The sequence below is a fragment of the Puccinia triticina genome, chromosome 18A (genome assembly GCF_026914185.1).
Source record: "Puccinia triticina chromosome 18A, complete sequence".
NCBI lineage: Eukaryota > Fungi > Basidiomycota > Pucciniomycetes > Pucciniales > Pucciniaceae > Puccinia > Puccinia triticina.
In genome coordinates, this window is record NC_070575.1 from 2,031,356 (window position 1) to 2,054,897 (window position 23,542).

The 23,542-nt window shown below is 46.0% G+C and overlaps 4 protein-coding genes across 4 annotated transcripts; 1 reads left to right on the forward strand and 3 right to left on the reverse strand.

Moving 5' to 3' along the window:
* Positions 1–5,288: 5,288 nt before the first annotated feature.
* On the reverse strand, positions 5,289–6,773 carry PtA15_18A261 (uncharacterized protein; the record flags this gene model as incomplete). The annotated part of the gene is made up of 6 exons (XM_053164783.1): positions 5,289–5,452; positions 5,518–5,597; positions 5,667–5,940; positions 6,015–6,168; positions 6,276–6,499; positions 6,563–6,773. 6 exons carry the CDS (start codon positions 6,771–6,773, stop codon positions 5,289–5,291), a joined length of 1,107 nt encoding a protein of 368 aa, XP_053028758.1.
* A 2,795-nt stretch (positions 6,774–9,568) lies between these two features.
* On the forward strand, positions 9,569–12,136 carry PtA15_18A262 (uncharacterized protein; the record flags this gene model as incomplete). The annotated part of the gene is made up of 4 exons (XM_053164784.1): positions 9,569–9,668; positions 9,750–10,223; positions 10,301–11,190; positions 11,276–12,136. The coding sequence occupies 4 exons, from the start codon at positions 9,569–9,571 to the stop codon at positions 12,134–12,136; spliced, it is 2,325 nt and encodes a 774-aa protein (XP_053028759.1).
* Positions 12,137–17,297: 5,161 nt separating this feature from the next.
* PtA15_18A263 (uncharacterized protein) lies at positions 17,298–18,575 on the reverse strand (the record flags this gene model as incomplete). The annotated part of the gene is made up of 3 exons (XM_053164785.1): positions 17,298–17,661; positions 17,765–18,202; positions 18,328–18,575. The coding sequence occupies 3 exons, from the start codon at positions 18,573–18,575 to the stop codon at positions 17,298–17,300; spliced, it is 1,050 nt and encodes a 349-aa protein (XP_053028760.1).
* Positions 18,576–18,998: 423 nt separating this feature from the next.
* Positions 18,999–20,278, reverse strand: PtA15_18A264 (uncharacterized protein; the record flags this gene model as incomplete). The annotated part of the gene is made up of 6 exons (XM_053164786.1): positions 18,999–19,212; positions 19,337–19,495; positions 19,582–19,658; positions 19,729–19,793; positions 19,885–19,998; positions 20,155–20,278. 6 exons carry the CDS (start codon positions 20,276–20,278, stop codon positions 18,999–19,001), a joined length of 753 nt encoding a protein of 250 aa, XP_053028761.1.
* Between the last annotated feature and the right edge of the window lie 3,264 nt (positions 20,279–23,542).

Consider the following 23,542-nt stretch of genomic DNA (forward strand, 5'->3'; position numbering starts at 1 on the left):
TCCAACAGACACATCCGGTGCTAATTCCATAAACAAATATTGCACAGGAGTCACAATTTTACATACATATTATCAATCTATCCCTATTTAACACTGACTGCTGGCTGCATTGAGTCAAAAACCCGTGAGAGGGTCCATGGACGGATGATCCAAATGGATCCGCACCGGTCAAACTCTACTTTGCAAAAATTGGATGGATGATTGACTAAAAATTACAAGACACTGGCTATTTTTGGCCAAATGTTTCCAAAAAAAAAAAAGAAAGATACCTGAGAAGCAAGGCTACAGCTTTGTCTACTCAGAATCATCTTCAAGAGGTTGTGTTTTTTCTAAATAGATGTTGAGCTTGAAAAATTTGAAATTTTGACTAATTTCTCAAAGTGCTCAGGCCCCGCGGGCAACTTTTGACATAAGCCTTTCCTACAGAGAGCGTCCCGCGGGGACGCGGGGTCCCTTTGGGACCCCCGTTCAAGAGGCTTTTTTAAGCTTGCTTAACCCAGCCTCTCTGGAGGAGAGCCCTGCAGGGTCTCTGTCTCACAGAGAGGCTTGCCTCCAATCGGCAAATTCTAGCATGAGAGCTGACGGGCTGGGGGCCCGGTCAACCCCCATTTTCCCTTAAATTTATTATTGCAGTAAATAAATCTTTCTTTGTATCAGGTCATGAGTGGTACGGCCTTGTAGCCCAGCTTCTTGCGCAGCCATCCATCTATTCATCATCCATCCACCCCTACAGAGCACTGCTAGACATCCCTTCAAAAAACATGATGAGCTCCTTTCCAAATCTCAAACCGTAGTTTTTTTTTCACTCTTGTACACCACATTAACCAATAAAACTCTGTATCCTTCCTGTGCCATGACAAACACATAGCATAGAAGCCACCATTAATGTACATCATCATTCACCTCACATGTCCTTCTTGCATATGTATGTATGTATGATCAATCCAAAAATCTTGGAGAGATGATTTTACAAGCTTTGTAGCTTCAAGACCACATGTGCTAAAATAGAATGGTCTATGTACATTTGAAGGCCAGATGCAGGGCTCTCATTTGACTCCTGGGCAGCACATTTGGTGCACAGGATGCTGTGGTGGTGTGGTGTCCAAGGTTGACACCAGCCAAATGGGTTGAGGCGGTACTCAGTGTTCACACCAATTTTCCCCGCTTACTCCCAAGTCCCCCCTTTGGAGGCCTGCGCTCCGCGCAAGGGGCACCCTCTTGCCAACTCATAAGGCAGGGGCTGACTAAGGGCCTGTACCATGGGCCTCAATTTTGAAAAATTTCAACTTTTTTTGCCCTGTACACTAAAATTGAAAACTAGCAGAGGGTTCAAATGTTGAAACTATTCACATTTGGGCTCCAGCCTACATTTTGACCAGGATCAGTTTTTGTCCCAAGAAATTTTGAGGCAAACAAATTTGGAAAATTACAATTTTCGTGCCCTATGGTACAGGCCCTAAGTTTGCTACACAGCAGGACTTGTGAATTGGAAGTACAACAAGGACACAATGGGAGAGGCTCTTGGAGGGTGCTCGGAGGGACTTGTGTTAAGTTTGATTCAAGATTGCGAACAAGGTGATCCGTGATTGAGCAAGGTTTAGTCTAACCTAAGTCCCCTGTATATGTATGCAGGGCTGGGTGGTGAACGAAGTTCCGCCAACCACAGGGAGGAACTTCCGGGCCCATGTTGTCTTGCCTTGAGAGGATCTGGGGCTCATGGGATAGGAGTTATATGCACATCATGTTACTTGCTAATTTGACATGCCAAGCATAGTGCACTAACATCGTCCCTCTGCTTCTCTCCAAGGAGTTTTCCAGGAGATGCTTCCAATCAAAAAAAAAGGCCAAAAACGTTAAGGCCCCGTTTGGCTGCCGTGTTATACGTCCGGCCCGTGACCGCTGGTGTAATATTTATTCACCATTAATTTAACACACAGCCCCAAGTTTGCCAACAACGCATCCTCCTCCAACCAGAATACAGCCGAGGCCCGCATTTAAGATCAAGTGTTGAAGACACATAGGGTATTGGACATTTTATTTATGTTGGAGGGGGGAGGGAGAGTTTCTCCGGGGAGAGGATTGTCATGAAGCGTGAAATTGGTTGACGGTCCGCAAAAGGACAAAGCCGATATGGGGTGCTAGTAGTGAGAGGGGAAAGGAAGTAAGGGGAGAGGATTGTCATTGCAAAAGGACAAAGCCGGTATGGGGCGCTGGTAGTGAGAGGGGAAAAGGAAAGAGGCAAGGCAAAGTTTTATTATACCCGTGATGAGAGAGGCAAGAATTCTCAAAAGGGCTTGGAGGAGGTTTTGAAGTCTCGCAGGTTTCTGGAAAGCGGAGAATGTGAGAGAACTAAGTTGGGGAATATATTGCACGGCTCAAGGCCTCCTTTTATAGACAAGAGGTTGATAGCGAAGCATAGCAGAGAGTCAAGAGAACTCCAGAGGAAAGGGATATATCCCATGGGATGGGATGGTACAAGATACAGGGTAAGGGACGGATAAAGGTAAAGGGGATGGCCGGACTTGGAGAAGTCCGGTCGTGGTTTTAGGTTACTACTATACATGCTTTGGAGAGATAAGCTATAACAAGGCAAGAGCGCCGTTTATAGAGATATAAGATGTGTAGGAATATATAGCCAAGGACGGCTGAAGATATAATACGAGTGAGAGAATCCGGTCTTGGATAAGACCGGTAAGAAGACCTAGTAAAAGAGCAGCCGAGAGCTGCCAAGAAAGAGAGGAGAGCCCGAGAGCAGGCAGAAGAGATGCCTATAATAGACATAAGATATCATACTGGGAAAGGGAAGACCAGCAAGTCTTCACAAGGTTCCAATACCGGAAACATCTTCTGGAAATGTCAAGCCAAAGCAATCCGGGCTGCTTGTTTGGCCTTGGCTTGTTTACTCCCAATCAGAAGAGTAGGGGCGGCTCAGGGTCCAGATGGCCTAGCAGTAACCATCACCCACGCAAGCTTGGTGTCTCCCCTGCGACAACATAGTATAATCACTTTGAAGAGAGTGACAAGTCCGGTGTTTGAATCCCGGTGGACCCAAGCCCTGGCCACTACCACTTCCGCGCTTGGACAACTACACACCACCCATTCAACCTTCAACCCACTTATTAGTTGTCCTCTTTACAGGTATAAAAAACTTTGCCATTTCAATACCCGTTACCCAATTGAATCAACCTGAAAAATGGTTGCACCCCATTGAACCCACAAACCCACATCACAACTCATTGTCCCTAGTTGTTAAGATTACCACATCCTCTACAGAACTTGGCCCCATAGAAACAAGTACTAGAAAAAAAAAACTACAAACATAAAAATAACAAAAATGCTTGTAGGTAGATATCATGATATTCATAGTGAGCAATGCCAAAGGCAAAATTACCCTTTTTTTTAAAAAAAAAAAAAAGGGCGGCTCACCGGAAACGTTGTCCACTTTTCTATCTGAATGATATTACGGACTTCTTTTGTGATTATTTTCTTATAAAGAAAACATCTACAATATCTACATTGGCTTCATGCAGAAAGAGACGTTGATCAGTGTTGATGATGAAAAAACACAATGACAATCGGATCTGTCACCAGGAAAAAAAATAGTCACTTGATGACAAGTGACATCATGCCAGCTCCAGCGGGATACCCACCATCTACCCACCATCTACCCATCATCTACCCACCATCTACCCACCATCTAACCAGTTTAAGAATTTCCACAGGAGATCCTCAGTTTTTGCTGGGCACCACTGATCCCCATTTCTGGTCAGCTGATACTCAGCTCTAGCTCCCAGCTTATGCTCAGCTTTGGTGCCCAGCTCATGCTCAGCTTTGTTGCCCAGATCAGAACCAGTCCTGGCCCAGCTTATTTTCAGCTTTATTCCAGTCATGGCTCAGCTTACACTCAGATTAGGACTATCATTGGCCCAGCCAATGCTCAGCTTTGGACAAGTATTGGCTCAGCTGATTTTCAGCTTTGGATAAATCTTGGCCCAGCCAATGCTCAGATTCTGAGTCTGACCACTCCTGTAACAGCTTATGCTCATCTGTGGACAAGCCTTGGCTCAGCTGATGCTCAGCTGTGGACCAACCTTGGCTAAGACAATGCTCAGCTGTGGACCAGCCTTGGCTCAGCTGATGCTCAGCTGTGGACCAGCCTTGGCTCAGCTGATGCTCAGCTGATGCTCAGCTGTGGACCAGCCTTGGCTCAGCTGATGCTCAGCTGATGCTCAGCTGATGCTCAGCTGTGGACCAGCCTTGGCTCAGCTGATGCTCAGCTGTGGAACAGCCTTGGCTCAGGTGATATTAATCTTTTGGATAGTCTCAAAAAATCTGATACTCAGCTTTGGAACAGCCTTGGCTCAGCCAATGCTCAGCTTTGTACCAGCATTGGCTCAGCCGATGCTCAGCTTTTGAAAAATTTTGGCCCAGCTGGTGTTAACCTTTGGAAAAGTATTGTCCCAGCTGATTCTAAGCTCTGCACAAGCCTTTTCCAAGATGATGCTCAGCTTTGGACCATTGTTGGCCAAGCTGATGCTCAGATTTGGAATATTCTTGGTCCAGCTGACACTTGAATTTGTTTCAGGCTTGGAATATCCAATGCTCAGCTGTGGCCCAGGCTCAGCCAATGCTCAGCTTTGGCCCAGGCTCAGTCAATGCCTACTGCTCAGCTTATGATGAGCATCAGCTGTTCCTGGGAAAAAATTAGGATCAGCTGACTGTGCCACATTGAGTGCTCTGGTGCAGTCCTGCAAGCTCTACAAGTGCTGGTGGAGCAGACTTGGAGCAGCACTGGAGTAGCTCTGGAGCAGAAACCAAAGCTGCATCATGTCACTTGCCATCAAGTGTTTATTTTTTTTTCCTGGTGTGTCTGCTGTCAGATCTTCGAGTGGATGAAGAGGATGCAAGCGAGAGATTTTACACACAAAGGACTATCAAAACCAAGAACTCCAGAGGTTATCTAGGGCTCAGGCCGGAGTGATTACAGACAGAATGGACAGACGAGTGTACATGTCTGAGCAACAAGGATTGGCAGAGTCAAAGCATGTGTGGACTGAGCCGCATATTCATAGAAGCACCTGTGTGGTAAACGCATGTGCAGCTGGCTGATGTCCTTGGCTTGACCCAGCCTTTTCCGTCTTCACCACACATCTATCAATCGGGTCTCATGGGGTACGTTTATTGACTTCAAGTGTGTGTATTGATGCGATGTGTTTTTCTATTTCCATTTGATTTGGTAGGATGGGCTGGAGAGGTGGGTAGGAAGCAAAGGAGATAAAAACAAGAGATCAAGTTTTTATCCGTTTGGGCTCCTTATCATTGGAAGTCTCAGTTTGTTCCACGTCGGGCACATCGAGGGAAGGGTGTGAGGGTGGCGAGGGCCGTTTGGCGGGGACAACGGAGACGATGAGGGGGTTGGAGATAACACCCTTGTGGGTCTGTCGAGTGGACACTACGGGCGCGGATGAGAGCGGCGGTTAGAGCGGGAAGGCTTGGGACTGGAAGGATGATGCTTACTGGCTCGGGAGACGAGCGATTTCGGGTTTGTTGCCAACGCGTTCCGGCCATGTTCATGAGAGAGGCCGAGGACGTTGAGTCTATAAGAGGAAGATCAGAAATGGAGAGAGTGTGTGTGTGTGCGTGTGTGTGTGTGAGAAAGGGCTGACAAGTTGATTACGTCGCCGGCGGCCCTAAGCTCGGCCCATGTTTTAGCACCAGAGCTGACGACGAGGCCTTTAGCACAATTAGTGACCCGAATGATCTCTTTGAGGACGCTGACGAGGTTGCGTCGGCAGGTAGCGGAGGATGCGGAGACGGGGAAGCCGGTGGACGAGTGGGCGGGGAAGCTGTTCCGACTGGTTGTTGGACTGTAGATCGCTTCGAACAGCACGCCGTGTTTCAGCGCGTTCGATACTGTTGACAGCGGCATGTGGAACGGCACTGTGCACGCCCATCCGGTAAGCTTGGGCGGCGCTGTGTGCCTCGGATATCTAGGACGGCTTGTATCGACTCACGTTTCGGGGACGAGCCGAGGTCGAAGCTTATCAGATCGATCCCTGTTGGCGATGGCGCCGAGAGCGAGAGACAGGCGTGTGCAAAGCTGGCGGCGTCTAAGGGCATAGCTGAGAGAAGCGAGTATCGACTGAGATATCCGGCTTGAGACTTCGACTGTTGAGCGGTCCCAATCGATTGTATGAGCACTAGCCAAAAAAATTTAGAGTAAATGGGAGTTCAGAGAGAGAGAGAGAGAGAGAGAGAGAGAAAGGAGTGCTGACGAAGCCGAAGACGCCTTTGCCACTGCCCGCGACATGCTCGTCCATGACCATGGTCAGCCGACTCAGCTGGAGCACGGTCTTCGTCGACCCATTAGCTGACGCGGTGCGAGGGTCGAGCTCGGGAAACGGCGGGGCGTCGCCGGGGAAGGGGAAGTGAGGGAGGAGGAGGAGAGGGTCGAGGGATTGAGGGACGACGAGGTTGAAGGCGACGACGCTGTAGCCGACTGGACACACAGCATTCAGTCTTTCTTTCCTGGGCTGCGTTGTCCTGAATGGAGGCAACTCACGTCGGATCGCACATTCGACCAGCTCGCGAAGCCTGTCCCGCTCCTCGCTCGAGACGCCCCTCCAGATATCCAGCGCATTGATCGACGGCGCGGCGCCGGGAGTGCTCGACTTGGCCGTCGCCTTCTGTTTTCCCTTGCGCGATGTTGCGGTCGTCTGGAGGAGACAGGCCAGATGGCTCGTCGGCCAGGGTATGTTCAGGTCCACATACATCGCGTCCGTTCTCGCGCGTTCCTACTGCTCGGCCGATCGGGGATAGTCCACGGCGCTTTTCGAGGTAGCTGGCCAAGTAGACCAAGATGCCCATCCCGAAAATCGGAAACCTGCCCTTTTATCGAGATTTCTCAAGCAGAAGGTCCGGGGACCCCGCGCTACCCGGGGGACTCCGTGAGGCCCATCCGGGCTTGCCAGTAAAAACGGAGTCCCGATAGGCACCCCGCCGGAGACCCGAGCTTAACAAAGCCTCTCCGAGGAGGCGCGGAGCGTCTCCGAAGGAGAGGCTTACCTCTAAAGTCACACCATTGGCCCTACAGACTCGAGAATTTCTGGCAAAAAAACACATATTTTATTTTCAAAATGTTTTTAAAAATGTAGTTTTTATTTAAAAAAAAATCTGAGTACTTAGACAGACTTGTAGCCTGCAATCTCAGCTTCCATTTTACAGTTTTTTACCTAGCTGACACACATAATTACTGGCCCACTCCACCTACTGTGAAGTGGTTCTGGAGAGGTGATCCAGCAGTTTTTGAGTTCAAAATTTGAAATTCCCTGAGCCCGCGCGGGCTCGATTAAGGGGGGGATTGGGTACAGAAATCCACCATGTAACAACATTTACAGGACGTTTCTTTCAAGGGGGGATGGATACGGGGGAGTTTGAAGTGAGGGAAAATAAGCTAAGAAGCTTGCCATTCCAATGGTGCAAAGGGCGCGGGATGAATCAAGAGGAAACAGGGAGATATTGGGGAAAATGGGGGAGCGTAGGGTCCTCCCTGCCATTTGTCTCGATCCTGTAGGGTGAGACATGCGACTTTAGAGGCAAGTCCCTCCTTCGGAGATCGCTAGGACCCTGGCAACCCCCTATAAATGGGCGGCATGTAAAATCCCCAATTTTTCCAAAATTCATACATTTTCACAGCCCATTCATACACGTTTCATGTGTACCCTCAGAGGATTTCAAAAATTTTCATACATTCCATGCCTACCATTTTTTTTTCTGCAGGAGGGGGTGCAAGCCTGTTTTTTTGAAGCTATCCATTTTTTCTAGCTTCAAGGGCGCCAGTGCACATGAAAAAACAACAAAATAAGAAAGAAAATGTCTTGAATTACTGTACTAATGTTGAATGAATACAATCAACTGAAAATTCAATCAAGCTTTATTTTTTTCTTTGCAGGAGCTTTCATATGCAAGAACTCTTTTTCCCAGTGTTCCAAGAATGAAGGTTGAGACATGGCAAGATAAAAAAAATTCATCAACCAGAAATGTCATCAACAAATGGCTGGGTGCGCACTTCATGCTAAATTGGCACCAATGAACAAATTTGACTGTTGACCATCCTGACAGGTCCTGCCAAGGGGGGGGGGGGGGGGGGTGTTGAGGGGGAGCACTTGGTGACTCCCGGCTGGTCTCATACATTTTTTGACCATCCTGATAGGTGCTGCCGCCAAGGGGGGGGGGGTGGGGGGTCGAGAGGGAGCGCTTGGTGGCTCCCAGCTGGTCTCATACATTTTTCATTACTACCCTCCCTTCCCTGAGGAAAATCTCATACATTTGAGGTGCCTACCCTTAATGGCAAAAAAAGGCATTCATACCATTTTCATGTGTACCATTTTGTGATTTTGCCAAATAATTCATACATTTTCATGCCTCCCATTTATAGGGGGTTGCCAGGGTCCTAGGTCGCTACGCTCCCCCGAGGAGGGTACGCTTGTGTTAAGTTCGCCGGAGACCGCGGTGCCCCGGCGCCGAAACAACGGGACTTGTGTTCAGCTGGGGCTTGCCTCAAGTTACGGCCAACACGGCCTTCGTCCCCTTCTGCTTGGGTACCCCAAGTTCGATGAACTGCAGGCATCCTATGCCGCACCATGCGAAAGTGGGCTGCAGAGAGTATCTTCCGGACTTGTTCCAAACATGAGCACCGAGGGTCCGTAGGCATGCGAACCACTCGCTGCCAAGAGCCCGGGTGCAAGGGGCATCATGAAGGTGTCGATTGTCGGCTTCCAAGCCCGACGGAACCAACCTCCCCAAGATCTCGACAACGTAACAGCAAGCATGCTGATGCGTCATATGACCGCATTCGTCCCGGGATCCTTGACAACCACCCTACTGGCAGTTCTGTTTGATGAATTCGGAGTAAACCTGCACTCGTCGGGACTGGTACAATGGAGAGGGTAGCTCGGTTTCAGCGGAACATTCAGCTCCCTCTGCCTACTCAAATTTTTCAGTGCTCACCGAGGCTCGATCGTCAAGCTATGGTTATCTTCGACATTACCTTAGCGATTAAGGATTGTTCAGTTTTCTCCTCGCTACCACCTGCTGGTGCTACGAGGGCCCTTCAAGCGGGGCGAAGTCTTGGACCAGACGCGCGTGTGGAAAATCACAACATAAGAATGCGCAGATTCGCCCGAATTGCTACATCATTACCTTTCATCTCATCTCCTTTTCTTTTCTGTCGTCTCCCTTCTCTTTAGAAGAATCAAAGACTTCACATTCAGTAGACACTTCCACAATCATTTTAGTATATACCTACAAACGAAGTCAGACATTCACCAACCTTTTACTCTCTGTCAGAGCTACTGTCTTTTATTCTTCTTCTACTCTTCCTACACTACGGCGCTACTCCCTTCCACTAGGCATATTTTCCGATCACAGGTGGAATACGGATATAAAGTTCACAGTATCAAATATCACCGAATCCCAATCTCGTGCTGCTAAACTTGGTATTTTTCAATTCGTATCTCTCAAAGACACTTATCAATCCAACATCATACTTTAGTTCTCTAGAATCATCATGCGAAGCTACATTTACTTGTCGATCGTGCTGTGTCCTCTTTTGCTAATTGATGACGCCGCAGCTGGCGCAAAAAATAGAAGGCAAATTCCCGGCGGAGGTGGTTCAGGAGGCGGATATGGGAGTGGTTCAGGGGGCGGGTATGGGAGTGGTTCAGGAGGCGGGTATGGGAGTGGTTCAGGAGGCGGGTACGGTACCGGATCGGGCAGTGGATACGGCGCAGCTTCAGGAAGTGCTGCTGACGCGAGTGGCTATGGGTCTTCGAGCGGGGGTTCCGGTTCCGGTTCCGGTGGCGCTGCTTATGGGTCATCGGGCGGCTCCGGTGGTGCTTATGGGTCATCGGGCGGCTCCGATGGCACTTATGGATCATCGGGCGGCTCCGGTGGTGCTTATGGCGGGGGTTCCGGCACCGGGTCGAGTGCTGGCTCCAACTCGGACCCTTATGGCAATATGAGACAATCCAACTGGTACTCCTTGTTGGAAAGCATATTAGAAACCCCATTAAACTCTATGCCGGGGTTGCAACCATACTCAAGTCAGCTCCAATCAATCACCCAGTCTACAAGCTCTTCCAGCTTCAGTCAGCAGAACACTTCAAGTGTTACCACAACCAGTGCCAACACTGACCAAGGCTCGTCTGGTGGTAACTGCGATAGTAAGTCTTGGCTCTGATTCCCAACTTTTTTTACTGGGTATTGACCAATGATGCTGCCCTTGCGCTGTGACAAATAGCAAAAAGCTACGTTACGCTGTCTGCCACGTCCCTGAGCACTTTGAGCACTTTTTTTACTCGACTCGATAAGTTCCAAACGCTCTGTGAACAGAATGGCATGCATAATACCTTCAGCTTGGTCAATGAGACCCAAACCAGCGTTTCAAAAGCAATGTATTCAGTTGTTCAATTGACTGCGACCAAGGAAGTTACCAGTTGTCAAATCGCTCCGTCCCAATGCGCTCCGGCACAGGAGATACAAACCTACCTGACCACCTTTTCAGAAAAAATGACCACCATCGAGCAGACATACACCTCTGAAAGTAGCTCATCCCAGGGCACGAGCTGCGACCCCTCTATGTCCGGTGGCAATGGAGGCTATGGTCAGGATGGAAGCTCCAGTGGAGTTGGCGGCTCGACCGGATACGACCTCAATGCATCTGGGAGTTCAAACAATTTGGTTGGCTCTTCCCAGGGCAGCTCTGGCGGAACGTATGGCTCAGGTGCATCAGGTGATGGCAGCTCCAACAGCGGATCTTCACCGGGACCAGCATCCTATGGGTCCGGCACAGGCCTCCAAAGACGGGACTTCACAAAAACCGTCAGCAACTCAAGCACCGCTGACATTTCTCTCCACAAATCTACCCATGAAGCGCACGAACAGATTAGTCCCGCCTCCGATGCAAGGGGAGGCGGCGCTCCCGGATATGGCAATGACGCAGTCGTCACTAGGAAGCAAAGCTCATCATCCCTTTCAATGAATGGCCACACAAGCCAGCAATCCAACGTCACTGTCAGCGGACAGATGGGAGGGCCTTGTCAAAGTGGAAGCTCAAGTAGCTCAAGTAGCTCAAGTAGCTCAAGTACCAGTGTCACTACGTCCATCACCCAAGTCTTCAAAGAATGTAAAGTACGTCAATATACTTTTGAGAACCTCTCAAAGCAGTGTGGATTCATACTGACTTATCATTTCTACACGGACCATCCTCCAACAGGAAAGTTTCTTGGTCGTGAAACAGGTTTGCACGGGCCTCACGACTTCAAACCCATCTCAAGGAGCAACTGGTGTGCATATCGGCCAGAGCAGCACTACTACCATCAACATCAACATTATCCAACATCTTGAGACTAAAAGTACTGCCATTAACAACTTCCTTCAAAATGTTAATGGCGGAAGTGCAGCCAATGGGAATAGCAACTATCCATCTTCAGATAGCGGATCGGCCTACCCCAGCGGAGGTGGGACTAACAGCGGATCTGGATCCCAGTATCCATCTGGATCGGACTCATCTAGCTCTGGTTACCCTGGCTCCAGTAACTCCGGTTCAGCTTATCCAGCGGGAGGAACAAGCACTACCGGCTCAGCGTATCCGTCTTCAGGTGGAGGATCGGCGTATCCGTCTTCAGGTGGCGGATCGGCGTATCGGTCTTCAGATGGCGGATCGGCTTATCCGTCTTCAGGTGGCGGATCAGGCTCCCCTTCGACCCCCGGAAACTCTGACTACCCAAGTGGAGGCAATTCCAGCAGTGGTTACCCATCATCCACCCCTTCTTCAGACAATGCATCTGCGGGTGGAGGATCGGCCCACCCCGATTCAACCTCCGGAAGCTCAGACTACCCATCAGGCGGAAACTCGACATCATCATCCTTTGCACCACCTAACCCAGGAGGTGATTACCCTGCAAACCCTTCAGTGGTATCCCCATCCAGCTCACCTTACCCCAGCGGCGGATCCTTGGGCGGAAACTGTGTCTGCCAAACTGACAGCCAAACCCACTTACGAATCAGAAGCCTTGAGGCTAAACTTGATGCGGTCCATCGAGTAATGAAGAAAAGAGGGTTGAGTGAGCTTTAAGCTAACACTTCCGGTGTTTACAATTCAGTAAGTTAGGGGTAGTATTGAAATGCTTCTCAGGGCGTAAGCCAAGGTAGAAAACCCAAGTACTGTCTATCATTCTTTTATTGTTCTATATTGTTTTGGTTTTTGTTTTTTACTATTGGACATTATCTTCAAAATAGAAAAGAACTAGCCTTCACTTTCACAATTAAAATCTTTCTGTAATCTCTAAAAACCACAAACTCTGCATGCAAATATCCTGTGATACAGTCAAACCTGTGAAACAGCATACTTGTATAAGGGCATAACCTCCCAAACCACATACTGATTTGGCTCCACCAAAATTTAATTTTGGCCTGTAGCTAACCCTTGTAACCACATAACCTGCCAAGCAAATTCTGTCCACCAAGGGGTATGCGGTTTCAAGGGTTTGACTGTAGTGATATGGTTTTGGCCTATATTTTGAATTGATTTTTTTGTGAAACAGGAACTGCCCATCTTATGCTAGAGAAAAGTGTAACTCTTGAAAATTATCCACTTTACCTTTCAAAATAACAGTTTTCATAGTTTAACAGCATACAAAATTTCTCCAACACTCAAATTCACACTCACCCAAGCATATATGCATACTAGCTTAGATAAAGCCACGGACAAAAATTGATTCACTTTACACCATATCTTCACACCTGACCTCTTTTTTTGTTCTACTCTCTCTAAATTTTTGTGAAGTTTTATCAATTGAGATCTAGAAATTCCAAAGTGAGAAAATTGAAAGATTTCAAGTAACTAAGATTCATTTCTTAGAGTTAGACTCTGACATAATATATATCACAACTTAGAATAAAGGAAGTGAAGTAATGGTCTTTGAGCTATTTACCTAAGAGCAGGCAGTGGGCCGCTCTCTATAGAGGAGAGTTATAGAAAAAGAAACTTGGGAGTGATTGTTGTTTCAGAGATTGGCTTTGGTCAATCTGCCAGTCTTTGAGAGCCGTTAGTCTCAGTGCTATTCTTATATCTCTGGCTGCAATGAGGGCTTTACACTCAATGCGCCTCTGGCCCTTAGGGTCCACACAATTTGTATTTGGCAAAACGGCATAGAAGTGACACAACGTTCTCTACAGAGTATGTGCACTTCTATTCAGCCTTTGGTTTCTTAACAGCCTATTTGGGCATGAGCACTCACCGTCCTTTTCCGCTTCTCTTTGAGAGGGGTTGGTTTGGTCGGTCTTTTCCTCTTTGACTTTGTCTGCAGGATATTGGAGATGTTGCGTTAACTATTTCATCCTTGTTGTTCAGAGTTTGAATTGTCATTGACTCATCTTGAGTGTTCTCTGAGATTCTTGCTCTTAGTGACTGGGGGCCGGGATTATCCACAAGCCTAACTTTGTTGCCCGCTTGCTCCAGACCTGCATACATCAAAATTGATGAGTCAGTTTTACGGCGCTGCACTGCTAGTTTGGACTGCAGACTTGGTTTGCTTTGCTTACCAAGTTCCGCAGCTGTGGGAGCTCCCGGCCGCTTTCTCAATTTATGAGAGCTGCGCCGTTTGCCTTGGCTTGATTTCTCACAAAAATGAGTCCAACATCACTGAAAACCAAGTTTAAAAGAAAGACAGTTTATGGTTTTTGGCCTGGGTTCAAGGTTTCAAGCAGCAGTATTTACTTTACTTTAAAATATAAGACAGATTTTAGCAAAGTACCTATCCGCCATTATTGTTATCCATAATGCGCAAAAACCGGCATCACACCTTGACCTAAAGTAGCATGCAACTTTTTTTAGTACCATTACTGGTAAAGTAGCCAGATAACACATTACCAAGCAATAAAGGGCCAAATTTGCTGTAAGTGACCTTTTATTGCTTGTTATCTTTTTCAATATTTGCTGCTCCATATCACAGTGCATTTATCAGTAACAATAGTGATAATGTCCATGAATCATTACATTATTGTTACATTACACATTACTGTAGCAATAACTACCCACTGTTGTTTCAAGGAACCAAAAGTGGGTAATCACACTCCAAGTAATGGCTGTGTAATGCTACTGTAGGAATATATTTTCATTATCATTACAGTTATCTTTGATGCTGGTCTTTGGAATTATAATTATCTATTCTTTTTGGGGTTCTTTTTTGGGAGTTGAAAAATCGACTCCCAGGAATTAATAAATCGACTCCCAAAAGCCGTTTACGTCACGCGGACCGTCTCGGGACGTCCCGCCTGGGTCCTCGGGACCTCGCGCGGCCCCAAAAGCATTTTGGCAGTTGGTTAATTAATTCCCCTCTTGAGGATGGGAGTCGATATATTAATTTAACAAAAAATGACGGAATATACAAAAAAATTCATATCTTGTCACTGTTGCACCCAAACACCCCAAAAGTTTTACAGCGATATAAATACAATCTTTAGAGAATATTGTGAGCTTCACGGCATTAGTACTCCTCAGGGAGACCCTGTGTAGCCGGGGGCGGATTTGGTGGATTTCCTACTAAGGCAAACCCCCGAAACCTTACCTACAGTGCTCCAAATGGCTCCAATTTTTTTTGGCTATAATTTTAAACTCTTTAAAACATATTGTAAGCTTCACGGCATTATTACTCCTCAGGGTGACCCTGTGTAGCCGGGGGTGGATTTGGCGGATTTCCTACTAAGGCAAACCCCCAAAACCTTATCTACGGTGCTCCAAACAGCCCCAAATTTTTTCTGCTATAAGAATACAATCTCTATAAAACATTTTAAGCTTCAAGGAGGTATTACAAATCAGGCACCCCTTCTATTGACTGTGGTGTAGCGTAGCACAGCGCAAATGCACTATTTTTTAACGTAGCATTAGCGCAATGGCGTGTATCTGCGCTAACACGACAATAAAAGCTAAAATAGATTTCCACCCTGTGCGCGTAGCTTTAGCGCAGATGCGCGCGATTGCGCTAACACTACACTAAAAAATAGTGCATTTGCGCTGCGCTACGCTACACCACGGTCAATAGAAGGTGTTCCTGATGTGTAATACCTCCTTGGAGCTTAAAATGTTTTCTAGAGATTGTATTCTTATAGAAGAAAAAATTTGGGGCCGTTTGGAGCACCGTAGATAAGGTTTGAGGGGTTTGCCTTAGTAGGAAATCCCCCAAATCCGCCCCCCGGCTACACAGGGTCTCCCTGAGGAGTACTAATGCTGTGAAGCTTAAAATATGTTCTAAAGAGTGTATTCCTATAGATAAATAAATTTGGGGCTGTTTGGAGCATTGTAGATAAGGTTTCGGGGGTTTGCCTTAGTAGGAAATCCGCCAAATCCACCCCCGGCTACACAGGGTCACCCTGAGGAGTAATAATGCCGTGAAGCTTACCATATGTTTTAAAGAGTTTAAATTATAGCCAAAAAAAATTGGAGCCATTTGGAGCACTGTAGGTAAGGTTTTGGGGGTTTGCCTTAGTAGGAAATCCGCCAAATCCGCCCCGGCTACACAGGGTCTCCCTGAGGAGTACTAATGCCTTGAAGCTTAAAATATGTTTTAAAGAGTGTAATCTTATAGCTAAAAAATGTTGGGGCCATTTGGAGCACTGTAGATAAGGTTTTGGGGGTTTGCCTTAGTAGGAAATCCACCAAATCCGCCCCTGGCTACACAGGGTCTCCCTGAGGAGTACTAATGCCGTGAAGCTCACAATATTCTCTAAAGAGTGTATTATATTGCTGTAAAACGCTTGGGTTTTTTGGGTACAACAGTGACAAGATATAATTTTTTTTGTATATTCCATCATTTTTTGTTAAATTAATATATTGAATCCCATCCTCAAGAGGGGAATTAATTAACCGACTCCCAAAATGCTTTTGGGGCCGCGCGAGGTCCCGAGGACCCAGGGGGGACGTCCCGAGACGGTCCGCGCGACGTAAACGGCTTTTGGGAGTCGATTTATTAATTCCTGGGAGTAAATTTTTCAACTCCCTCTTTTTTTTTGGATTGAGTTATCTCAAAGCAGAGTATTGTTTTTCTTTCCTTGGTTAGAGAAACACTGTAAGTGATAAAATAGGGAGCTTCAAAGTTGGCCAAGTGCGACTTGCATGAACTTTTGCAAGTCAGTGTTCAAGTTTATTCTTCAACACCAAGTTGCAAAATTGCATGCAGCTCACATTGTACTAACCCCCCTAAGCCTTCTTGAACATCTTTTTTCATGTTGGGCATCAAGAACAGCCTTGAAAACCACACTAACTTGCAAAAGTGCATGAAAGTCACAATGTCAATTGGCCAACTTTGAATCCCCTTGATAATTAGTTGATCCTTTATGGGCTGTAAAAAGTATGAGACTGGGAGAAGTTAAGTGGAATAGGTGAATATAATCATCTGGATTCTGGGCCCCATAGAGTGGATAGATACACTCAAGTGATCATAATATGCCTACATTAGTACACCACAGACACAAAACTACAAAGTAGCTCCAAAGTTGCTTCAAATGATAATTGAATGAAAATCAATTCAGTAAGGACGTTGCCAACCCTGGTCCCCGCCAAATTTCAAATTTTTTGAACATGTCCCAAATAATGTTCAAATATTATTCAAATGCTTGTCTAAAGCTATCAAGCAGTACCCTTTCAAAGTATGTTTGAAGTTAAACTTGAATAGTGCGTCCGTGGTGCAGCAAACACTTGGTATAGGTTAAATCAAAGAGAGGTAGGAAGCCAATGCTTGCACCCTGCAAGCACAGGAGGGACTTGTGTTAAGTTCAGTAGGAAACCAATCATGGGAATGCTGGAAGGCTGCAATTATGACACAATACACTACCTCTAGCTGGAAAAGAGATGTGAAAGCAGCCATGAAAGAAGACACTGTAGACTTGGATGGAGCAGAGTCAGCAGTGTGGGTCAACAGATAAGAAAAGAGAATTGGAGCCACAGAGAAAGGAATAGATAGAGAAGGTATAGTCGAAGAACTATTATTCCTGCTAGACCATGATATAGAGTATAAAGTCAAAACTGCAATTTGTGAAGAGGGAGGCATTCCGATCATCTCAATGATATGAGAGCTGCTAGGAAGTCTAACAAACAGAAGCTAGACAAAGAAAGGATGACTGGCCAATCATAGCTGTTTTTAGGTTATCATTCACACCTACACGAGACCAAAACAATAGTTTACATCAGGAGGGAAGGAAAGAGAGCGATCTAAGCTAAGGATCAAAGCCAGATGAATTCATGTAGAGGGAGCCGAAGGAGGCGAGCCGGAATTACCGCCGAACCGACCAGAGGAGTTATCTTTCTTGTCATCGAAGCGAGAGGCATACTTGGTGGCCAGTCTACCGAGGACTTCGGACAAGCTTTCAAAAGAGCGGTTGAGCAGGGTGGCCGAAGTGGTAAGTGGCGACTGGGTGAAGAGGCGGTGGATCATCGCGAATTGGCTCGGCACTTTGGCCTCCTCCGGGTCCATCAATTGTCTCATTGAGCCTGGTAGCTTAGATATAATCTTATAACTCGGCCCATAGATCTTCTCGAAATGTGCATGTATACTGGCGAGACTACTCGCAATCGAATGTGCCACATTGATCACACTTTCATAGCTTTTTTTGGTTTCCAAGAATGCAAAAAATAAATAAGAGAAAGAGTGAGATGTCTTGGGTAAAATACGCAGGGAATGGCAAAAGAAGGGTAGCGTTTACTCACTCCTGGTGATAAGTCCATAGCAGCAACCCACGGTGAGATTTATCGGTAGACTGTTTAAGAGGTGGTTTTGACTTTTCTTGAGTGGCTTGGTCCTCTTCCTTAAACTTCTGAACGAGCCAGTCATGTTCGATGGAGCCTAGTCGACTCATGGAAGCCAGATGACGGGTGATCGCCGGTTTACCGGTCGCAAAATAGAAGTATTTTCCTTCGAGAAGACTGAAAGTGTATTTCTCGATCAGTTGGTCCCATCGGTTCTCTGGTTCTTCCTTGTTATCGGGCAGGTCACTGCTTGAATTTCGCTTCGTAGTCGTAGTACTCGATGCTGATGACGCTGATGCTATCGCCTTTTGTAAGGTCCTCGTCGGGTCTGTTACGACTGATGGAAGCTGATTCGAGTAATAACAAAATAGCGAACACGTCGGCTCCTTTCCACGTAGCCTGTTATTCCGAGGAAGGTAAGAAGACGTGGGTTAATCAGGTGGGTTAATCAGCTTTGAGTTTTTCAGTAGTAATATGATAACGGTTTTTAAAACGTATGAACTACGAGAATCATTCGAAAATACCTTCCTGCATTAGACTGTCTGCATTTGAACCAGCATCTCTCATCAGTGGCCAGAGGGATGACGATTCGCTCCTGTTTAGCTCCTGGTTTGGAACTCGAGGACGATGAGGTTGACATTGCTTCGGTTGAATCTGACTCGGGACCGATCGGGCTCATCTCCTCAACACCCTTCGGGCCGGGTGAGGCCTGCCAGAGGGGTAACCAAAAATCATGTTTTTTTGGGCAAAACACCACCTCAAATTCCTCCATTCTCAGAATGATGACACTGCCCCAAAATAACCTTTGGCTCGTTTTTTGGCTCTCTTGTTAGAGTAGATGATACCACAGGGGCTTATAAGTCACTCAAACATGAAGAATGAAGCACTTGAATAGTTAGTTATGACTGTTTCAATAACACCCCGCTTGGTTTAATGCCTCTTTGATATCTGTGCCCTCAACAGCATAACTCTCACGTGCATATATACATGGAGCACTCACTTGTAGAGTAAGGTCATGGGGAATACATTGTTCTTTTGTCCGGATTGGATTTTGGTTGTATTTGAGACAGTGACACGACAATCGAATGAAAGCAAAGTAGAACCAATCGCCAAGAGCGACAAAGGTTTTAATGTTTCTTTTTTCTTGAATAGGGAAGTCAATAAACACGTGAAAGAACAACAGACAAAGCCTGCTCTAGAGTGCCAAGAAGTCTTTGACCTCTGCTTCTGTCAGCTTTCTGAAGACGGGCTCGGCCCGATCACCGGGCTGGATAGTATCAGCGCCGACACCGACGGATCCTATCACGCCAATCTCGATCGTCTTCTCTGTCATCTGGCCTTCAAAGCCTTCCTTCAACGTCAAGATGGCAGTGTGGATCGCATCTTCAAGCGACAGCTCGTCATTGTATCTATTGAAATCAGTCGATCGCCAGAATGTGTCTTCCAATTAGATTTTCATTCCCCTGTGTTTCTTGACTTGGATTTCATACAGTGCTCGACAAGGAAAAACAAACGAAAAAACTCTAGACTTACCTTTTTTCCAAGAAGGCCTTTGCATTCACCATGTTCTTCCCGATCGCACTGGCTTTCCATGGCCAGAAACTGCCACTTGGATCAACTTGATACAGCGTCGATCCACGATGTTCGTCCCACCCAGCGATCAATAAAGATACCCCGAATGGACGGACACCACTAAACCGATTTGTTACAAAGTAAAACGCGGGTTTAGAGGAAACTGCAGCCAATGAACTGGGGCCCATAGATTACTTTCGACTGACCCAGATTGTGTGGCTTCCTGCATAACGGTGGCTATCTCTTGAGTGAGCAACCGTGTGGGCGGATATTCACCATAAATCTCAAGATACAATGACGACAGAGTGAGCGGCCTTGCCCATCCAACCTGCATGTTGAGAAGAGCGACTCACTTTCCAGTAGGCTTGTGCAATCTTTCGTGCCCGAGTGACCAAGACCCGATAATCAGGCCCCATTCCTACGTCCCTCAACAAAATTGCCCCGCAGAAAATCAGAAGTGTGAGCCACACAAAGCGTCAACCACTCCGATTCCACATCTATAGATGTACCTGAATAAACCATTCCAATGTTCGGACAAATCATCGCGACTTTCTCGATTATTGAGTCGTCTACTAGGATCGAAGCCGTCTTCTTCTCCGTTGCGATCACCACCCCATTCGATGCTGCATTGTTTCCATCGCGGAAGTCGAAAGTGAAAAAGACCTGTCAGTTTTCAGTTTTTTAATCCACCTATCCTACAAGTCTTTTAATTGGGAAAAAAGTGCATAGAATCGTTTTGAAAACGAATAGTTATGGAGAAGTTGTAACAGAAAAAGAACCTTTGATTCCAAGGCTAGAGGTTCCCTGACCGACGGCAGCGAGGGCGTGTTCGATTTGGACCAGTTTACCGGAAGGCGAGAATGTGGTCAAGGAGAAGCTGTAAGAGCCCCCACCAGTTGCCATGATGGATGATGATTGTGGTGGGTGTGTTGGTTGAGGTTGAGGTTGCTCGAGTCGATCGAAGGATATGACGCAAGCTTCTTGGCTTGGCCCCCACGGGCACCCCGGACACCCGACGGTCCTCCTATGTCGGGGGTCGGAACCCCCTGTGAAACTCGAGTATTGCCCTCTGGCAAGCCCCAACTAGACACCCTTACGTAGTATCCCAGGAATTTGCCATTGTTGAACGGCTGTAGTTTGGGTTTCCTGGGGAGAACCAACTGTTTGAAACCAACTACGTCAGTATGTTCAATTTTGCAAATTTTGGCATATGTAGTAGAGTTGAAACAAGTGACGTCAGTAACACCTGCAGCCATTTGTTGGGGTTTTGTTTAAGAAAAGTGCAAAATTGGTGTTATGGCTGACATTGCCAATGTATGTATTACAAAAGATGGATTAAAACCAACAAAAAATGACTTTTAGAAGCCTTTCAGACCTTCCTCAACCCTTTCAACATAACATGGGAGCAGGAGGGAACATTTGTGTGAGACACCATCATCACACAGGTTGTAGTTTGATTTGTGGAAACCAATGGATTTAAGCCACAATGCCAATGTTTTTTACCAATTCTTTGGAGCTTGTTTGAGTTCATACAAGGCTTTCTTGATTGAGATAAGGGGTGTTGCAGTTGACTCCTTTTGGCATCTTGATATATACATTGTCTGAGAGTAGCACATGTTGGATGTCAAATTGAGTGTTTGGGAAGTTTTGATAGAGAGTGTAGAGCAGAATCATCCTGAGAGTTGACACTTTGCCAGTTGGAGCAAAAGTTTCTTTGTGATCAACCCCTTTGATCTGATATTCCAAGCCCTGTACACATTGTCATAATCAATTACTCAAAATCTACAGTGACACCTCATGAGGAGATGATTCCTCCCACACTCCAACCCTTTGGGTTGAGTAATTGGGTATAACCAGTTTTTGACCCCCCCCCAAAAAAAAGGGAACAAGGTTCTCAAGTGTCAGCCACAGATTACATGTCACAGTACCTTACACGTACCAAGTACCTGCAATTGTTCACATTACTTATAGTACATTCCTTTACACCTTTATTACATATGTATATCATTAGATACAAGCTTAAGAATATAATCTTGTTATACATCACATTACAGATAACCATAGTCAAATACAGTTACCATAATGTACTGTTGTTATAAGAGTTAAGTTACGTGCAAAACAGTAAGATTACAATACATTGTAATATTACTGCACACGTGAAATACCCCAAGACAGGTATCACTCATTTATCCCCTGTTACGCCTCAGTCCCTATTTACATAACATATTGGTTATGATATAAATACATAAACAATACATGATCATGTAATCCAATTCAAAGAGCACTGAATGGAATCAATGATTGGTTATGATCAGCTAGTGTGCACTGCTACTGATCTAGGATCAGTACTGATCATTACACTGCCTTGATCATTTCCAATGTTGATCCTCATGAGGATCTGCTTCCAGTCCCCCCCTGGTCCTGAAGCGCCTCCAAGCGCCACTGTGAAAAAAACTCAAGAAATTGGTGTCAGTTGACATGCGATAACTTTGATATTACTTTGATTTGAACCTGGGTTCTTCCCTGTTCATTCCATGAGTCTTCCAGACTAGATATTTTCCATGTTCATTCCATCATTAAAAGATGTAGTGCATGCACCTATGAATGCGTTATGCTTGCATGAAAGGGGTATTTCCACATGAAAGGAATAACATCAAAATTCTATTCACACATGAAAGGGATATGTACGCATGAAAGGGGAATGTAAAAAGGTGTATTTACACATAAAAGGGATATTTTCACATGATGAAAGGGGTATGTGCACATGTTGTAGAGGTAGTATATGTTGGTACACCTCACACCTGTGGATATAGCTCAACGGTAGAGCAACCCAGCATGCATCGGGGAGATGCGGGTTCGATTCCCCCTGTCCGCACTATTCCTTTTACTCGCTCTACAGGTTATGAGCCCAGCGCTATAGGCAGCTGCGTACCTGGGATGAGCCTCTGGGAGGATTAGTGGGCTCTGTCACCGGTGTAGGTGTACAGGGGGTGTGTAGAGGTAGTATATGTTGGTACACCTCACACCTGTGGATATAGCTCAACGGTAGAGCAACCCAGCATGCATCGGGGAGATGCGGGTTCGATTCCCCCTGTCCGCACTATTCCTTTTACTCGCTCTACACATGTAAGGGGTATTCATGAAAGGGATATGTATACATCAACGGGGTATGTGAAAATGAAAGGGTTACGTACACATCATGAAAGGGGTTTGTACACATCAAAGGGGCATGTAAAAATGAAAGAGGTATTCATGCATGATGAAAGGGGTGCATGCACAGGAAAGGTGTGAATATGAAAGGGGTGTGCACATGAAAGGGATATATACACATGAAATGGGTATTTGCACACAAAAGGGATATGTGCACATGAAAGCAGTATGTGATGAAAGGAGTAAATGCACATGTAAGGGGTATTCATGAAAGGGAAATGTATACATCAAAGGGTTATGTGAAAGAAAGGGTTACGTACACATGATGAAAGGAGTTTGTACACATCAAAGGGGCATGTGAAAATGAAAGAGTTATGCATGCATGATGAAAGGGGTGCATGCACAGCAAAGGTGTGAATATGAAAGGGGTGTGCACATGAAAGGGATATATACACATGAAATGGGTATTTGCACACAAAAGGGATATGCGCACATGAAATCAGTATGTGCACTTGAAAGGGGTAGGGGAACATGAAAGGGGGATTGCACAGGTCTCAACTGAGTATCTTGAAACCTGTGCTAAGTTTTTTGTAGTTCAGAATTAGCTTGCATAAATTAGGCAATGTGCAAAGATTGCAGGGTAGAAGAAAATTGGCATTCATGGGTATGATCCTTGTTCTAATTGAGGATTAACTTGAGTATGCTGGATGTCAACTGACAGCAGTTTCTTGAGTTTTTTTCATAGTGCGCCTCATGTTCCCTCCTGCTCTTTCCCCTCTATATAAACACGCCCCCCAGGACTGTTTATCCCTCAGAATATTATTATAGCAAGGTTTAACACATACATAGTTAAACAGTGCCTTCATTCTCACCCATCTTTCAATTCAGGAAGAACATCAACTCTTGATTACCCTTACCTTTTTGTAGGTAAAACCACGAACCCAAGTTGAGTTATTCCTTGGATGCCTATTAACACCCTGTGTTGATCTGGATGCGCCTTAATTGAGCAAGCCTCTC